Source organism: Hirundo rustica, chromosome 4, assembly GCF_015227805.2.
Source record: "Hirundo rustica isolate bHirRus1 chromosome 4, bHirRus1.pri.v3, whole genome shotgun sequence".
NCBI classification, from domain to species: Eukaryota; Metazoa; Chordata; class Aves; order Passeriformes; family Hirundinidae; genus Hirundo; species Hirundo rustica.
Genome location: NC_053453.1, coordinates 44,636,121 through 44,653,953, shown reverse-complemented (window position 1 = coordinate 44,653,953; position 17,833 = coordinate 44,636,121). Strand labels below are relative to the sequence as shown.

The window sequence follows — 17,833 nt, the reverse complement described above, 5'->3', positions numbered from 1 at the left end:
TTGCAGCAATGGTTTCTTACAGATTTTTTTTTCTCAGCTCCTTCACTGGAAATACAGAAAGTACTCTTTTGTGTTACTGCTTACCTTTAAACTGCAATTTCAAGATGGTAACAGCCCCTCTCCAAATAGCTCTTTGGGTAAATGGAATCATGGTGGCTGCCTCCATAATGAATGTAAGTTAAAGTACTCAAAAGTCTTCACTGAGTCAAAAGCATACTCCTGGGGAATGAATAGGTCTGCCTGAAATTGTGAGACTTACTGTGAGTACCATGAAATAAATGTATTCCTGTCTGCTTTAGTGAGGGAGACTCAGAACTGACATAACGCACAGGTGAAATGCACCAGAACTGATCGACTAGAGATTGACTGAAGAAGTTGTGGTCTGCCTCTGCTGTATAGTTCAGATGGCGAAGGATGATGAAGCAGTACTTGGTCTGGCAACTTCCTCATGTTTTCTAGGTCCAATACCACTTAAAGGAGCAACAGAAGACATGAGTTGTAAGATTTTCTTTTTCCAGCTCTGTATTTTTTAAAATAGCAAATGAATTTTTTTGTTAAATAATTCAGAATTATGGACATTTTTTAAAGTGGTCCCTTCAAAGGACTGCAAGAATTAAGTTGGTAATGAGGAATGAGATAATACTAGGGCTAACTGCAGAAATGAGCAGGTTGGGAAGTTCAAGCACATCTTTCCCTTGTGGTGGGGTACATGCATGCTTGGGGTTGTCCTTTAGTGGATATTGTTCAACATGTGGCACTGTATCCCACTGTCAACCACTCCTGAATTCCATCTTTTCTATTGTACTTCAGTAAATACACTGAATTCTAGGAAAGGGTGGGGGGTTGCACTTGACACTTTGTATAGTAATTTCTCCCACATGTTTCTAGCACCTTTCTTATATCATAGTTCTTATCTAGAGTGCTTGGTGAGGGAAGTATCAGTTTTTATGTAAGCTATTTTCTCTTTACTACAAAAGTCAGGCAACCATTGACTTAAAATAGAGGGAGTTTTCTTTACCTGTGAAGTACACTGCCATTAAAAAATTATATTTATTTAACTTCATTAATGAGTAATGATTTAACTTCATTTCAAAACAGACTTTAATTTTCCCCTCTTCTCTAGGTGTGATCATGACTGCATGTTATCCTTTTTGGAATAAAATATACACTTAAGCCTTTTGTGGGGGGTGGGTGCGTGAATGTAGGCTTTGTACATCGCTGGTCCCTCTTGATTCTGTTAACATCAGTGTACTGTTCTTACAAGAATCTTCCTTACAGAAAATAGGAAAAGAGGGGGTGTTGTTTAAGAGGGGGTGTATGCTTTCTTTGTGATTTCAAGAAGTCATAACATTGCCTAGATTATGAAATGGTTTTCACTAAGCTCATGAGGCCTTCATTGCCTTTCTGGTTGTAAGGTTTACTTGTCTTCTTGTAACTGAAATAAATAAAAGTGCTGTTCATCTCAGTCTGTATGGGGACTGAAATTCTTGAATGTCAGTACAGTACTGATTTAAACCTGAAATGCACTCCAATTCTATAAAACAGCTCTTGCTTCAATTTTACGCTCATTCACTTTCAAGAGGTCATGGTTGAGCAATAGTGACTATGAACATAAACTCAGTTCTAGACTGACTACTATTTGGAGGGGCTTAAAAGGTGTTTTCAGGGGTGGGATGTCTGCTGTAGTTGTGTATATGTTAGGACACCTCATTTTGGCTCTGAAGGAGGGCTGAAAACAGTAATACAAGAGGACTCTTCTTTTTTTCTTTTTCTTCTTTTTTTCTTTTTTTTTTTTTTCTTTTTCTTTTTTTTTCTTTTCTTTTTCTTTTCCTTTTTCTTTTCTTTCTTTTTCTTTTTCTTTTCTTTTTCTTTTTCTTTTTCTTTTTTCTGCATTGGCCTTAACAGGAAGTGGAAAATGCTGCATCATGGAGTAGTCTGGAGAGAATAATGGAAACAAATGCCTTAATGCTAAATGAATGGGTAAATGTGGAGTACAAGCAGCCAAAAAAAAAGAAATAACATACTCTGAGGCTTTCTTAGAATAACAGCAAATTTTCCAATGTGTTTTGAAGTAAACAAGCATATGCAATATTCATGGAAGGATAAGTTGTGTATACTGAGTATTGGAAAGTGCTTCCAAAGGCCTGATAAATTCAATTTCAACTGCTAGTAGTTCTAGACTCTGCAGAGCTCTAGAATAATCAAGATCATAGTAAGCATTACATAAATTAAAGTAGAATATCTTAATGTCTGCATTATTCTAATGCAAATACTTGGGTTTAAAGAGCTGCTTTTTGCTATCTGCACCCTCTCCCCCGGCAGTGCATCTTTTCTGATCTTACAGATTTCAAGCCCTCACTGAAGTACCTTAACTTTCTGGATGAGCCTGGCCAGCATGAAGGGTCCAACTCCAGTTTATCTCCAGACTAATTCATGGCCATGTCATGAGAAATTCTGGGCCAGAATAAAGGGCCTTATAGATGTTCCTGACAATTTTCTCCCCTGAATTGTATACAGAAATACCTGAGTACCTTCCTCAGGAGATTGCAGCATCCATCAAAGCTATATGACTTAGTGTCTAAAACAGAAGCCTCCTACAAGCACTACTTGTCCTTTGTACTCAAAGATGAGGGTTTGCTAGGAAAATTATGAGATGGGCTTAGACAACTGAAAGAAGATAGCATGTAAAAGGTAGCTCACTGGATAGTGACTCTTTACTGCTGCTATGTACACCTAACAGAATTTTCTGCAAAATCTATACAATTATCATTTTGAAAGGGGTTCCTTGACTTGCCCCAGACAGAATACTGTGGGGAATTTAAACTTGGAAAAATAACTAACAGGAGTATTTCTTGGAATTAACAGCTTTTGGTGGAAGTGTACATTCTGGAATACAGGAACATCATCTCACATTCTGGTGTAATGACAAGAGTCAATCCAAACCTGAAGCAGCAGTTGCTCACTAAAATGGAAGTATGCATTCTGTATATCCCTTTGAGCCCTTGCAAACATAGCCTCTAACTCTTCTGAACATCTTCATCTGCTTTTTTAGGGCAGGGCATGAAGCTGAATTATGCTGAAAGACAGTAAGTATGATCATACAGAAAACTTTTCTATGTCTTTGTCCTTGGCAAAGGCACAGTATTGGATTCACTCTGTGGCAACTGCTCAGGCACAGAATGAATACTGGCTTTTCTTGATTTAAAACTTTCAGTCTCTTGTAGAGAATCAGGGTGTGCAGTTCAAATACTTTGTGTGAAAAGCCTCCCAAAGCTTTTGATTTAAGGTATAATAAAAAACACAAAGCCACTCTACAAATAAACCCTAGAAGATATTTGTTATCTTTGACAATTTCAGTTTTACAAATACAGGATTTACTTTCTCAGTTTTCCACAACTGTTTGCTCTGATAGCTGTTAGGTACAAAGCCTCTTCAGTTATGACCTAAGGTTGTTGCAAGGTCTGAAGGTAAGCCTGTATTTGGCAGATGTTTGTGGGGAAATACATAGCTTATTTTGAATACTGTGCTGGCAGCTACTGCATAGTGTTTTGTGCTATGTATTTGAGGGGAGAATCTGCAAAATGAAAAATTTACACAATTCAGATCCATGCAATAGGACCTGTCAAAGGATACATGAGTCAGGCACAGAATGCATGAAATAGGAAAATTTTTGAACTTATTTTGGTAGAAACCAGGATTTTGTTTTGGACAACACTGCTTTAGAGATGGGAAAATTTCAATCTTCTCCCATGTATTGGCCATTAATGTTCTGATCAGTGCAACAGCTTAAATTCATTGAGGACTATAATTAAAAAAACATTCTAATAAACAAGTGTTTTTAAATAAAAAGAAAACTCTGGACAAGGTACTTCTTGTCATATTTTAATTTCCCTAAAAGATGAGTAATTCTTAGCTTCTTTCCTTTTGCCAAGTCAATTAGGCTCTGTTCTAATAAATCTAGCAGTATATAGACATGAATTACAACTTGAATTACAATCTCCTTCCTGTCTTCCCTATTCCAGTCTGCCAAGGATGATTGTAGGGAATCAGTGAAGGACAGATGGGGCAAGATATGCAGTTGTGGATTTGTCTCCTTTATCATATTTCTGTCTTGACTTTTGATCTTCTGCTGTCTTCTTCAAGATCTCACCCACTCTCAGTAAACTTTGGGAGTACTTTTTATGTGGTAATATCTTTTGATGCTGTAGCCCAGAGCAACTCATAGGAGAACTCTTTCAACAAGATCCATGGAAGGAAAGAACTAAAGAGAGACAGACAGCTTTTTTTTTTCCCCAATTAGGAAAAAACAACATTATGGGTTGCATTACAAAGTTTTTAAGCCCAAAAGAATTTGCAGGCCAAATATCACCAGAATGGCTTGGCTGGTTACTTAGTCCATAAAGATTCTATAAAGCCCATCATGTCTTAGCAGAACATAGCTAAATTGATGCCATTATAAGAAATGAGTTTCTCATAGTTGCAGCCAGTCAAAAGTGACAGCATATGAAACTGCCTGAACACAAGGAAACACACAGAGAGGTTAGGGAGTCTTCATCCTTGGAGACACTCAGAATTCAGCTAGACACAGCCTTGAGCAACATACTGTAGCTGATGCTGCTTTTAGCAGGGGTTTGGAGTAGATAACCTGCAGAAGCCCTTGCCAACCTCAGTAATTCTATGATCCAGAAATTCTTGAGCAGGATTCTATTGGGTTTCTTCATTATCCTCATGTATGTTATTTCCATACATTGATGGAATTCAACAAAGACATCAGCCTCTGAAACAATCAAACCTGAGACAAAGCAAGAAAGCAACAGATTATTTTCTTTCTCTTATCTTAAACTGAACTGACCAAAAGGCCTGCTGATATTTTCCTGCTGTAATGTTTACTGTGATAGCAGAGCTTGGATCACTTCTGCTCTAATAAACCTTTTTGAATGATGGCTGGCTGTCTGTTGTTCATAGCAAAGCCCACAGATTTTAATATGATCTCTAGAAAGCTGCAGACCTGTGGAAATCAACTTCTCCTCCTGAAGAGGATTTTTCATTCTGTTATTTGCCTCTTTCAGGTGCAGAAAGAAAAAAAATGTAGCTGTTTCTAAGGAAAAATAAACTAGCTTATCTGAAGATGTGTGTAATTTCATTGCCCTGCTCTCTGCTTAGGATTCTCTTGAAATAACCTGGTCCTTTTTCTCAAAGTTACTCTTTTGTTTTCATTCTGGTTTCAAGTGTTTAATGTCATCTTCTAAAAAAAGAAGATTCTCTTGCAGGTATATAAAGTTAATGAAATTTATATTATTCTAATGGATCAAGACAAAGCACACTGAAAAATATGTTTTTAGTCGTAGAAGACTATAATTTACACAGAATTGAGAAGCTGACTTTTCTCCTTACCTTAGATCATGGAGTGGTGGTGTTACAGGCTTTTATCTAATGAGCAAAGCATTGGTGAAATTAAATGAAATGCCATATCAGTTCTGATATTGCATACAAATGTTCCTTCTGCCTTGAGTTTCAGAAATGTTTTGCTACACTTAAAGAAATTAGTATTATACCTGAGTTGGATTCTCTTTTTATTGCTTCTCACACAATTGCCTATAAAACTTAAATGCTAATGTAGGGAAGCATTACAAAACTGCCATTCTGATCTTAAAACTGTTGTAACAGGAAAAAGTTTCAGAGTCCATGCATAACCTGTATAGTAAAACTATCTGGCTGGCTGATCAAATGCTATAGTAATTCAACCTAAAATTTGACATTCTAACTATTGAAAAAATAGCTGAGTTTCTGCAAAACAGAAAAATGGTCTTTTTTGTTAGAAGTTGTGCATTCCTTTTTGAAATTAAAACACATTTAAATTAAGTATGTTTAGAGGATGTGGGCGAGTGCCTACAGTGCTAATTTCTAATGTGCTCTGTAATGGGTCTCTACCTTAAAAGTGCAGAAATCTTTAGAATTTTCAGCTGTGGAGTCAAAATGTCGAAGTATGTTTCATTTCAAAAGTCTTAAAGATTCAATTAAAGATAACTCTACAGCAGGAGGTTAAAAGTATTCTGAACAGCCATTTTTAAAGAGCTTGGGATGCCCAGACAATTCTATAGGCATGTCAGTACCTGAATACAGTTATTGTTGCTTTAAATCTCACTGACTTCTGTCTTTTTCAAAAGGGCTATACACAGTCCAAGTCTGAATGTCAACTTATCATGGGTTGGCATAATTTTGTTTTTCTGGTTATAGAGAAATGTGAAATGCTTTTCCCTACCATGACCATGGTGTGGTTTTGGGAGGGGAGGACAGGGACCTATCAAAAAGCTGGACGGGATATTGGCAGCTAAATTGACCAATGGGAAATGTCAATGTGACTTTGGAGGGGACATTTAAAACTAATCTGCTGCTAATCTGTCTCTCTCGCTTCGGAATCAGCCATGAGGTAACATCGTGGGCGGCGGGCTGGCTCGGGTCGGGCCCTGCTGCCCCTCTGGGCCCGGCCGGGCCTCTGAGGGCCGCTGCCCGCACAGGGAGGGCCTGGGCCGGCTGAGCCCCTTTCCCCTGCTGCCGGCAGGGAAGAGGAGCGGCTGCAGCTCGGCAGTGCTGGCCACGGGCTCAGGGCCACGGCAGAGGGGCCAAGCCATGGCCCAGCTTTTAACTGCTGCTGGCAGCAGAGAAAGAAAGCCTGCAGCTCCATAACAACTCTGAGCCGCGCTGCCCTGGATGAGACAGAGGGATGGAAAAAAGGACATCTAGCAGCTTCCTCCATCAGCACAGCTTTGCATTTTCTTCAGCTCCTGTAGCCTGGGGCTTGCACGTGGCCCTTGCAGGCCCGGGTGAATTTAACCCTTTCTTAGCAACATGGAACTTTTAAAGCACAACTCTTCCTTGAGAGAAAGAAAAAAGAAACAGAGGGTACGTGGAACAGACGCCGAATGAAGTCAGATTAGAAGTGAAAGAATGAATAATATTGGAATAGGATTGAAAAAGTGGACATTTTTAACTGGACTTTTCTAAGGTAAACTATGGAGAAATGGACTGTTCTTTGCAGCGTCTTAGTGTTGTTGGGTAGAATGCTAATTCTAATCAAAATTGAGGACTGATGTGATTGAGATTTATTTGAGAACTTTAAAGCCCCCACTCCTGGGTTAAAAGGAAGTCTCAGCCTTTGAGACAAAGATGATTTTAGACTAGAAGTATTCATAAATTGTACCCCAGATACACTGAGAAGCTTTGCTGTTAGAACATCACAGTGCAAAAACTCCAGGCAGTAGCAGATGTGTGACATTGGGAGCACTGGATTTTGTCTTGTGGCAAACATCTTCATTAAAAAAAAAAAAAACAAAAAAAACACCAAAAAACCTTAGAGAGACTCTTCTGAAGTAATGAGTAATTATGCCTAATAATTGAGAAACTGACTGAAAATCCCAAGTTTTATCTTTCTGTGTTGTTTAATAAGAAAGTTAATAGTTTGTAAAAGGAGAGAAACGTGTTTTAAAGTGTCATTCTGTTTTAGTTAAGGTTTTCTTTTTCTCAACTTTTTTTTTTCTTTCATTCTTTTAGTGTGTGTTAATAAAACTATTTTTGTTCATTTTTAAGCTTAAGCCTGCTTTGTTTTTTTTCTCCTAATCTCTCCCTCCCACAAAAAGAATAAATACTAAAGCCCCTACACAACTAAATGATCAAGTGTCAGCTTGATACCAATCAACACAATCAGCATTTTACATATTTGAACGAAGAAGTGCTACAGGCTTTTTGAAGACTGGATGAGGAGTGCGAGCTGATAAAATACTACTTGAAAAAACTATTTTCCATTGATTTTCTTCATTACTATCCTCAAAGGCAATCAGCACAACCAATAGACCCCTCAGTGTTTGTTTTCCAAAGTCATGCTTCATCTTTGCCAATCATTCTCCAAAAGACTGAAATATACACTCATGTATGCTGTCATATACTCAGTTTGAAACATTGCACTTGAAATCAATCCAAGTCCAACAGTTAAGCCATAGATAGCAATTTCCAAACTGACTACATCTGGGATATTGCCAAATAAAACAGATGTGCTTCCATGGTTTTCTTGCCTTGTTTTAGTCTTGTCTTATGATTGTGCTGTAACTCAAAAATCAGGCCTTAGTGTAAACTTCATGGAAAAATTTATTTAGATACTAAGCACCCTAATAAAATTATCCAGCCCAAGTGATTTGCTTTTGTGTTATGAAATGAAAGGGCTTAGCCTTTTCAAAGAAGGAAATTTGTTATTTTTCTGTTCATGCCTGTTGGTCTACCATCTCCAAGCTTTTGAACAAACTCAGATCCTCTCAAGGAAGATCTCCTGGTGTTGGGGAAGTATCTATACAGTGAGCCTTGCTGGCTTTCCAGCAAAATTATAGCTTTATAAGCAAACTGCTCCACCTTGTTGCAGGGATGTGATTGAGTTGCAACAGAGCCTTTCACAGAGTAGGGTTGCAATACATGATGCTGCCCAGGTTACCACTCCTCTCTTCCTGCAGTGCTCCCTCCGTTGTGTCATTTCAACAGCTTCTGTGACAGTGTGGTCTACCGCACTGGAACTGTTTCTGGGTAAACTGCTGCTGCAGGCTGGCTGGTGGTGTGGGGTGTTCTCTGCTCAGCAAAAACTCCAGCAGAGACATGCTCCCCCTGTGATTCCAGCTGCCCAGTCTAGAGCTCGAGGAACTAACAACCAAGGCACTGTAGATGAAGGAAGCAGGAATTGAAAGGGGAGAGTGGAAGGAAACATACCAGCAATGAGAAGGTTTTTGAAAACTTTTGGGGAAGAAAAGCAGGGTAACAGGATAGGAGTAAGAAGAACAAAACCCATAAATATACAAGTTGAAAAGCTTGTGTTTTAAAGCAGATTTATCCAGCTTGAGGGACTAATGTCAGGAGCACTACAAACTATGCTTTCTACTTATGCTAAAGTATTTCAGTTACCCTTACTTTTTGTTTTGGTTGGGAGAAGAACCAATGATGATCTGTGCTGTGAATCTGAATACCAAAATTTGACAACTGCTATGGATCACTCTAGGATTTCACAAAATTATTATAGGTTTGAGGGAGCGTCACAACACTAGAACATCAATTGTTCTCTGTAAACTGATGTAAGAAACTTAATCTAGTGGGTTTTATTTAAAATACCAAAATTAAACATGGATAACATAATTATTGGTGTGTCACATTAAAATGTGCTTATCTGTGAGTGTTCGTATATTTTTGGTGAAGAAAAAGTTTCACCATCATATTGAATACTAAGGCCTTCCTTGCAGCAGGAGTGATCTTGAAGGCAGCTCTTGTAGCAATCATGAAAGATCCTTTTCTGGCATCAGCTGGGAAATTCAAAAACCAATGTCTTTTATGGATGCAAGAATAAGCTGCTTATATTAATGACAGGCTATGTTCTTCAAAATATAAACCAAGTTGAAGATGCACTCTCTTAAACTAGAGTGAAAGTAGCCAGCAAACAATTTCTAAGTAATAATTAGGGGGAAAAAAAATGTAAAGAGTACACAGGGTTAGACCTCTCATCTCCAATATGCTTCCTTCTGATCATTTTAGCCTGAATTTAGTATTATGTCTCCACCAGAAAAATTGTGTGGCATGAAAACACTTGTTGGGTTGCAGACTTACAGCATATTGATGGAAAACTGCCTGCATTTGTTCTGAATGGGCAGAAGCTGCCAGACCACGCTCCCTGGGCAATTCCTGCTACTGCGCCTGCAAAAGTTGTGGCACCCAGGTATTCCTTATAACTTTGAAAGGGAATTGCAGCAATTTGCTTCATATCTTGTCTGCTATGAGGCCCTGTTGACTGCAGATAGGACTAGTCTTCCACAGTACCTGTATTGCTAACTGCCACTGTAAAACACCCTGGGAAATTGCAACTGGATTGTGATCGAGATTCTGCATATAGTGTGTCCATATGCTGCAGTCTTGCAATTAGTAATGTGCAAGATGATAAAAACAGGTAAAGTTCTGTGATACAACAGAATGCTACTGAAAGCCTGAGGTTGTTTGGTGGGTTTTTTTGTTTGGTTGGGTTTTTTTGGTTTTTTTTTTTTTTTTTTTTTTGGGGGGGGGGGGGGGGGGGGGGGGTTTGTTGTTGTTTTGTGGTTTTTTGTTGTCGTTTGTTTGTTTGTTTTTCCCCTTTTTTGTTTTTGGGGTGTTTTTGGTGTTTTTGTTGTTGTTGGTGGTGGTGGTTTTGTTTTGCAAATTTATACTAACGAAGAAAATTGGGAGCATTCTTCCTGGCTTAGTATTTTGTGCTCCTTCTTCTTCACTCCACTCTACGGTACATGGCTTGTTCAGCCATTCAGGAGTTGTCCTCAAACAGAACCTGTCATTATGCTCAGATCACCATAAAATTTCATATTATAGAGCCACTGCAAGAAGGGGTTGACACAAGCTGACACACATACAGCTATGTATGTATACAGCCTTCCTGCAAGAGAGGAAAGGAAGTTTTAAAAAGGAATGTGTGGAATCAGTAAGGTATTTGCAGTTTGGACTTTCTACCCCTCAAATGACCCACTATATATGCATGCCTCACCACCTGAATAAGGCCTGTTGATTAGATTTTAACTATTTTATACGCATGATTTTATATGATGTAATGACACCACCCATTTTGGAATCAGACAAGTGTTTAGCTATCTCATCCATGGTGGTAGCTTTTGTTACTTGATAGAGCACACAAGCAGAACAATGTATGGGTGATGTCCATCTTCTCATCCATGGGTATTCCCAGTACCTTCTCCACTGCTTTCAATCCATTCATCCCTGTCCTAGGTTACAATGTAAGATGTGCCCAACGTTGTATTCTATCACCATCTACATGAGCTGTTGAAGATAGATTGGGCAGTGTTTCTCTTGCCCCCTCCCTCCGGACTATCTTCTGTTAATGGCCCATCAATGCCTTCCTGCATGACTCATAGATAACTCCCTCCAGGAGCATTTAAGTCTTATCATTACCAACTTTTTTTAATGCTACATTTTATTTTGTGATCTAAATCACAGGGACTAAAATTAAAGGATGGGAGAGTGAGCTGTATAGAAGGAAAAAACCCACAAACCAAAACACCAACAATAAGCCAAATCAAAACAAATAATGGCAGAAAATCTGTAGCTTTTACTAGGTCCAAATTAAATCAACGTGTCTTGTTCCACCTATTTTTTTAAAAGGGTTTTCATATTGTGAAGTCAAATGACAAATTATCAGCCTACATAATCTCAATGCAAGGAGTGCTAGTAGATTTTAATGATTACACACTTATGATAATCCTACTTTTCCACCACTTCCAAAGTTATTATTTAAATGTGCATTTCATGGTTAAACACAATTTATTTGGGAACTGTCCTGTAAGTGACAATTTTTATATGTTGGCCTAATTACTGACCTGATTGTGTAGATGCAAAAGTTTAATGTCAGAACAACCAGTAAAAGTCAGACTGGATTTAAAAAGGCTAATTGCAGTATGAGATACTTCTTCAAGAACATTCACATATCGATGACACCTTTGACATCACAGCCTTTCTCTTTGCTAATTGCTTGTCAACCCCGTTTTTACTAGCATAACTATGGGAGCAGTACTTTTCCAGCGAGGTTGGTTCCCTCACCTAGCTTTCCATGAAGCTGCATAAACATCACAGCACTACTAACAACAACGCTGCAGCATTGGGGTTTTCTTAATTTTTGTTTAAGGTAGGTGTATTTTTTGGGGGCATTAAAGGCCTGTTAGAAGACCACTCTGTATAATACAGATGTGAGTGCCAACTTAGAAATCTAGAAAGTCTGACCAAAATAAGGAACAACTGTAGAAAAAGAAAACAAGAGGCCAAACTACCTAAGGGCAGTTTAATACAAAATCATTCCGAGGTTTTAAACACAGCTGTCCGACATGAATTTTTAAGTCACAAAATCGAGTGGTAACGTGGCCCAGACCTTCCGCTTGCCCAAGTATCCTACTTATATCTGCGGCTCCGCCGAACTGTGCCCCCCATCGAGAGCTCGGCCTTCCGCACCCCCCTAAGCACCGTGTCCCGACCCGGTGGACACACTCGGAGAGTCAATTTTCCTCTCCTGCCTGGAGAAACCACCCCACTCCAGTCCCGCCGAGCGGGGCGCTGCGGCTTTAAGAGGGATCCGCGCACGGGGCCCGCAGCGCGGCCCCCGCCCGGCGCAGCGCGGCCGCGCATGGGCGGATGGGGAGCCGCGCTCTTGGCGCGGCGGATGAATCCAGGGCTTGGCCGGGCCGCCCCTAGAGCGCGGGGCTCTCACGGGCAGCTCCCGCCCGCTCCGCCCATGGCCTCCCCGCTGGTAAGGGCTCGGCCGCGGCAGCCAGAATGGCGGGCAGGTGAGCCGCGGCCGGTGGGTATCGCCTGGCGCTGAGGGTTGCCCGGCCGCCGCCGCCGCCCCCGCTGGTGGAAATGCTCCAGAGGCCGGCACCGGCGGCTCTCGCCGCGCGCGGGGCGTTAGCGGCCCCGAAGGGGCGATGGAGGGCGAGCGCGGCCGCCCCCGCCCGCAGCCTGACGGTGCGCACCCTCTTCCCAGGAGGACCCTGTCCTGATCCGGTCTTTCTGCGGCCACACGGCGGCAGGTGACGGGCGTTGCTTTCAACACGAACGCGGCGGGGCTGGGTGAGTGCGGGGCCGGGTGCTGTTTGCTTTTCGGGCGGGGCAGCCCGCTCCCTCCTCCCTCTTTCCCTCCCCAGAGCCGCGCGGCGGTTCCGGGCGCGGAGGCGGGGCGGGCTCCCGCGCCTTCGGGCGGGCTAAGGAGTCTCTGCCCTTCCTTAAGCGACAACTTTTTTGAGCAAACCACAAGGCGGGAGGAGGGGTTTGTCCCGCGGAGAGAGAGGAGGAGGAGTAGGAAGTAAGTGAGGGTGGCGCCGAGGCCGGAGGGCCGGCGGTTGCTCCGTGCCTCCGCTGCCGCCGTGGTCCCACTGGAATCTACCGGGCCCACCACGGAGGGCCGGCTGCAAACTCTGCCGGCGGCCCGAGCCTGGGAGTGCCTGCAGCCGTCTCCTCCCCGGGAGCGCGTGGAGATCCGGCAGGAGTTCACAGACCCCCTTTCTGCTAAGGAGCTGCTTTTAACTACCCAAGATGAGGATCCGTCTGGCGAGAAGATCGACGTGGGTCCGCAAAAGCTGCGTGTTCTTCGGCTTCTTAATGATCGCTTACTTTGTGGTCGAGCTGTCGGTTTCTTCCTTCGGTGCCTCCCTCGCCGGTGAGAGCATCACTAAAGGGAAATGGGAGAGGCACTTTTCTGACATTGCAGAAGAAGCTGTCGATTTTGGCTCGTCCAGTGTATGACAAACCCCCCACCTGATCCTTATGCTCCAGGAGAATGGGGTAAACCGTCACGCCCACAGCTGAGTCCTGAAGAAAAGAAACAGGAAGAAGAGCTAATTGAGAAATATGCAATAAATATTTATTTAAGTGATAAAATTTCCCTCCACCGGCACATTGAAGATAATCGACTGAGTGGTTGTAAAACTAAATCCTACAACTACAGAAGATTGCCCCACAACATCTGTTATAATGCTTTCTACAATGAAGCCTGGTCAACACTGCTGCGGACGATACATAGTGTTCTTGAAACAACACCTTCAGTGCTTCTGAAAGAAATTATACTGGTGGATGACCTGAGTGATAAAGTGTATTTGAAGGCTGAACTCGAAAAAATACATAAGCAGTCTGAAACGAGTTCGCCTGATAAGAACCAACAAACGAGAAGGATTGGTTCGTGCACGCTTGATTGGCGCCACCTTTGCTACTGGTGATGTTCTCACATTCCTAGATTGTCACTGTGAATGTGTTTCCGGCTGGCTGGAACCACTGCTCGAGAGGATTGCTGAGAATGAGACTGTTATTGTTTGTCCTGTCATTGACACCATTGACTGGGAAAACATTTGAATACTACATGCAAACGGCAGAGCCCATGATTGGGGGGTTTTGACTGGCGGCTGACGTTCCAGTGGCACTCAGTGCCTAAACACGAACGTTCTTAGGCGCAAATCTGAAACGGACCCAATCAGATCCCCAACTATGGCTGGTGGCTTGTTTGCTGTCAGCAAGAAGTATTTTGAGTACCTGGGAACCTATGATACAGGAATGGATGTTTGGGGAGGGGAGAACTTAGAATTATCATTTAGGGTTTGGCAGTGTGGAGGCATGTTGGAAATTCATCCATGCTCCCATGTGGGCCACGTGTTTCCAAAGCGTGCACCCTATGCTAGACCAAATTTCCTACAGAAACGGCACGTGCTGCTGAGGTGGTGGATGGATGAGTTCAAAGATCACTTTTACAACAGAAATCCTTCAGCAAGGAAAGAAAACTATGGAGACATTTCTGAAAGAAAGATTCTTAGAGAGCGTTTGAAATGCAAGAGTTTTCACTGGTATTTAAAAAATGTATTTGCCGAGTTGCACGTACCAGAAGATCGTCCAGGCTGGCATGGTGCTATCCGCAGCACAGGAATACCTTCAGAGTGCCTTGACTATGTGTTACAGGAACATAATCCTACCGGGTCTCATCTTTCTCTCTTTGGCTGTCATGGTCAGGGAGGCAATCAATTTTTGAATATACATCAAATCAGGAGATTAGATTTAACTCTGTAACTGAGCTATGTGCTGAAGTCCCTGAGCATGAGGACTTCATAGGTATGAGGAGCTGCCCAAAAGATGGATTTCCCATCCCAGAAATTATTATCTGGCACTTCAAAGAAGATGGGACTATTATCATCCTCATTCGGGGAAGTGCCTTACTGCTTACCGTACAACTGAGGGGCATGCTGATGTGCAAATGAGAACTTGTAATGCTGGAGATAAAAATCAGATTTGGAAATTTGAAAAATAATCACTGCTGGTAGTATGAATCAAATGGACTGTGATCTCCAAGGTTTTCACATGTGTGAGCAGATAAGTGTTTGATTGAATACCTTGGAATGTTTTCAGATGCATCTGTAGTGTTGTGTAGAATCTGTCTACTGTGATGAACTGTATGGAAAGCAAAAGTATATAGTGGGATTCATTTTCTAAAACATGGATTAGAACATCTAATGCCTTTTACTTTTGTAAAATTTTGATCCATTCTTTGCTCAGTCTTGATTATGGTAAAACAAAGACTTCTGAGTGGATTGGGGAGGTATTTTTTTCATCTTAAAATTATGCAATAATCCTGCAAGATAATGTTATATGTAAACAAAAAATTTTACTTACAGAAGTAAAAGTTAAGGTTCTTGCAGTGGTATTAGCTGACCTATGTTACAGATACATTGTAAAATATGTATCTAACACCCTTAGTAATGCTACAGTAGCATGTGATTGAATGGACATTGATGTGGAAGTCAAATCTAAGCCTTCTAATAGTCTGCATTTTTCTGTGAATGTACATGCTGTTAAGGGTACTATATTATATAGAAGAACAGGAAGTTTATTTACTAAAAGATCTTTGGCACTGCTTTGCATTCTTTTACCTATTGTAAAAATCTTACCACATGGGGCTTAGTCAGGAGCTCTTATGCATTTACAGGAGAGTGTGGTAGCAGTGGAACCAAGGACATGCTGGTGATGTCCCAAATGAAAGAAACAGGGATGTCTACAAGTAAGAATTTTGTTTAAAGGCAATGGAGAAGGAAAGGAACCACAAAATTGTCTTAGCTACTGCTGTTTCTTAGCTATATATTTAATGTATGCATTGCCTCTCTGTAAGCTTTTCCATGTTGAGACCTACGTCCCAGGGACACAAAAGTTACATGATCGTTGTTTGGGTTTTGTTGTTTTTTTTTTTCATTTGATCTGTCAGCAGGGTAGAGGAAGGTAACAGAGGAACATTTGGGCTGTTTTATTTTGCTTTTTTGTGTTTTGGCAACAGTTTGTATGGGTCAGCCCTAGGAAGCGTTTTGAAATAATACAGCGTAAACTGCCTCTTTCTAGTCAAAATAATACCACTGAAGACCTCGGCTAAGGCTGGGAAGCTGAAGTTTCTGACATGAAGGGAGTTGAAAAGACAAAGAACAGCTTGGAGGAAAGTAAGATTTGTTGGTAAGGTGGTTCACAGAATTACCTATTTAGAATGTTTTCTTTTTTCTGTTATGCTGAGTTTTTGAAGAATACTGATTCTTGAATCATGTCACTAATCTGTTTTGATTGTGATTATAGATGGTATATGTGATAGATACATTGTGTACTTAAAAGAAAATCTTATGTTAGTATCTGTGTTTTAGTTTCATAAGATTCTTAATGTGTTGGGCATTCCAGCTGTTTTGATTGCTTGCACTGAAGTGGTAAATGTTCATCAGTAGCCACAGTGCAGTAAATTTTTACATGGGGCTGGTAGGTAGAAACTTAAGCTTGTGAGCTTTAGGAATCTGGATACTTGGGGAATGTAGTGCATGTGCATTTGCTACAGGTGTTAGTAGGTACAAGAGTAAAAAGGGACAAGTGAGACCTGATGTAGTTCAAGTTTTGCCAAAAATAAAGCAAGAGTAAGTTAGAACATGTTCTTAAATCTTAGTGACTTGAAAACTTTGAGAGGCCTGGGTGGAAGCAGGTTAAGATAGAAAACTATTTGGAGCTTGGAATGCAGCTTTGGGAGTTGAATCATGCTAAAAATGCTTGCCACTATGTGGCATGGATTCTTTTAAGACTTAATTTATTTTTAGGCAGGGTACTTGCAATTTGATTTTTTTTTTCCTCTTTTATGTTCCTTTTCCCCCCCAAGTTTGTTTTTTTAATTGTTGTTTTTTGTTTGTTTATTAAAAGAAAAAAAAAAAGGGAACTTTTTACTACATAAGGGAAATGTTCCTGAAAAATTGCATTCTCTTTGCAGCAGGAAGTCTTTTGTGGGCCTGCAAGTTATGAACCATTTATCAAAATTTAAAAGGCAACCAATCAATATGTACTGGGGCAATAAATCATATAAAGTATGTGCTTTTGTGAAAAGATTGCTCTTCATTCAATAGAAGGCTGTTACATTCAATAGAAATGACAGGACAAAGGCCTAGGTTCTCTTGTGTGGCAGATCGTAAATAGTATGTGCAATGCATGTTTCTTCAGATGAAAGGAATTAAATGGTGTGAATATAGACTATGCAAATTTTATACTGTCAATTTTTTAGCACTTGGCAAAAACTGCTTTTCATATGAACCTTCAAGTTAAACCTGACATTCAAAGTTTTTCTTATCTATTTAAGCAATAATTTTAAGTGAATCTGCCTCTCAGTTTGAAACGTTATTCTATGTATCTGAACCCTTCCTCCTCCCCATGACCTCCCTTTCTATTTTTGGAGTTATTTAGTAATAAACTGGGGAGAAAAAAAAAAAAAATTAGATGACCTGGCCCTAAAAAATTTTTTTAAATCTTCCCATTGGGAATAAAAAACGTGAATAAAAGGATGAGGGATTCAAGATAGAAAGAAAGAAGGAAAAAACAAACACCACCTTACCATTTCAATACTCCTATCCATTTATTTTTCAGTATGTACAGATTTCTGGAAAATCTGAAACTCTGAATTGTTTTCTATTCTGTTAGACTTTGAAGAGCTGGTGAACTCATGAACATATTTTAAACTACTGATTCTAAGTGACTTAAAAGAAATTGAATGTAAACTTAACACTGAATAAATGTGGAGGGCTTTGGGATTTCTTTTGAAAAAATAAAATCCAGAAAAATAAATGTTGACTAGTTTGCTGACTCTTCTCGGTTATTTTCCTCTTGCATACGGAATGCAACAAAAACTGACAATAAATTGAACTTTTGGGAGTTATTAAAAATTCTTTGTATTTTATCTACTGTGCTTAGAATTCCAGATCAGGGTGTTTTTTTGGCAGAG

The 17,833-nt window shown here is 40.5% G+C and overlaps 2 protein-coding genes across 2 annotated transcripts in view; both read left to right on the top strand.

Moving 5' to 3' along the window:
• Window positions 1-12,204: 12,204 nt before the first annotated feature.
• The window catches only part of POC1B (POC1 centriolar protein B), a 57,225-nt gene continuing 51,596 nt past the window's right edge, over window positions 12,205-17,833 (top strand). The window contains 4 exon segments of the mRNA XM_040062305.2: window positions 12,205-12,252; window positions 12,254-12,319; window positions 12,554-12,598; window positions 12,600-12,639. Of these exon segments, the coding sequence (XP_039918239.1) occupies window positions 12,205-12,252; window positions 12,254-12,319; window positions 12,554-12,598; window positions 12,600-12,639 (199 nt within the window).
• On the top strand, window positions 12,713-17,737 carry GALNT4 (polypeptide N-acetylgalactosaminyltransferase 4). Its single transcript, XM_040062304.2, is given in 9 exon segments — window positions 12,713-13,269; window positions 13,271-13,324; window positions 13,326-13,679; window positions 13,681-13,902; window positions 13,904-13,945; window positions 13,947-14,006; window positions 14,008-14,572; window positions 14,575-14,736; window positions 14,739-17,737. Coding segments are annotated over 9 exon segments (1,746 nt in total). The 5' UTR covers window positions 12,713-13,101; the 3' UTR covers window positions 14,858-17,737.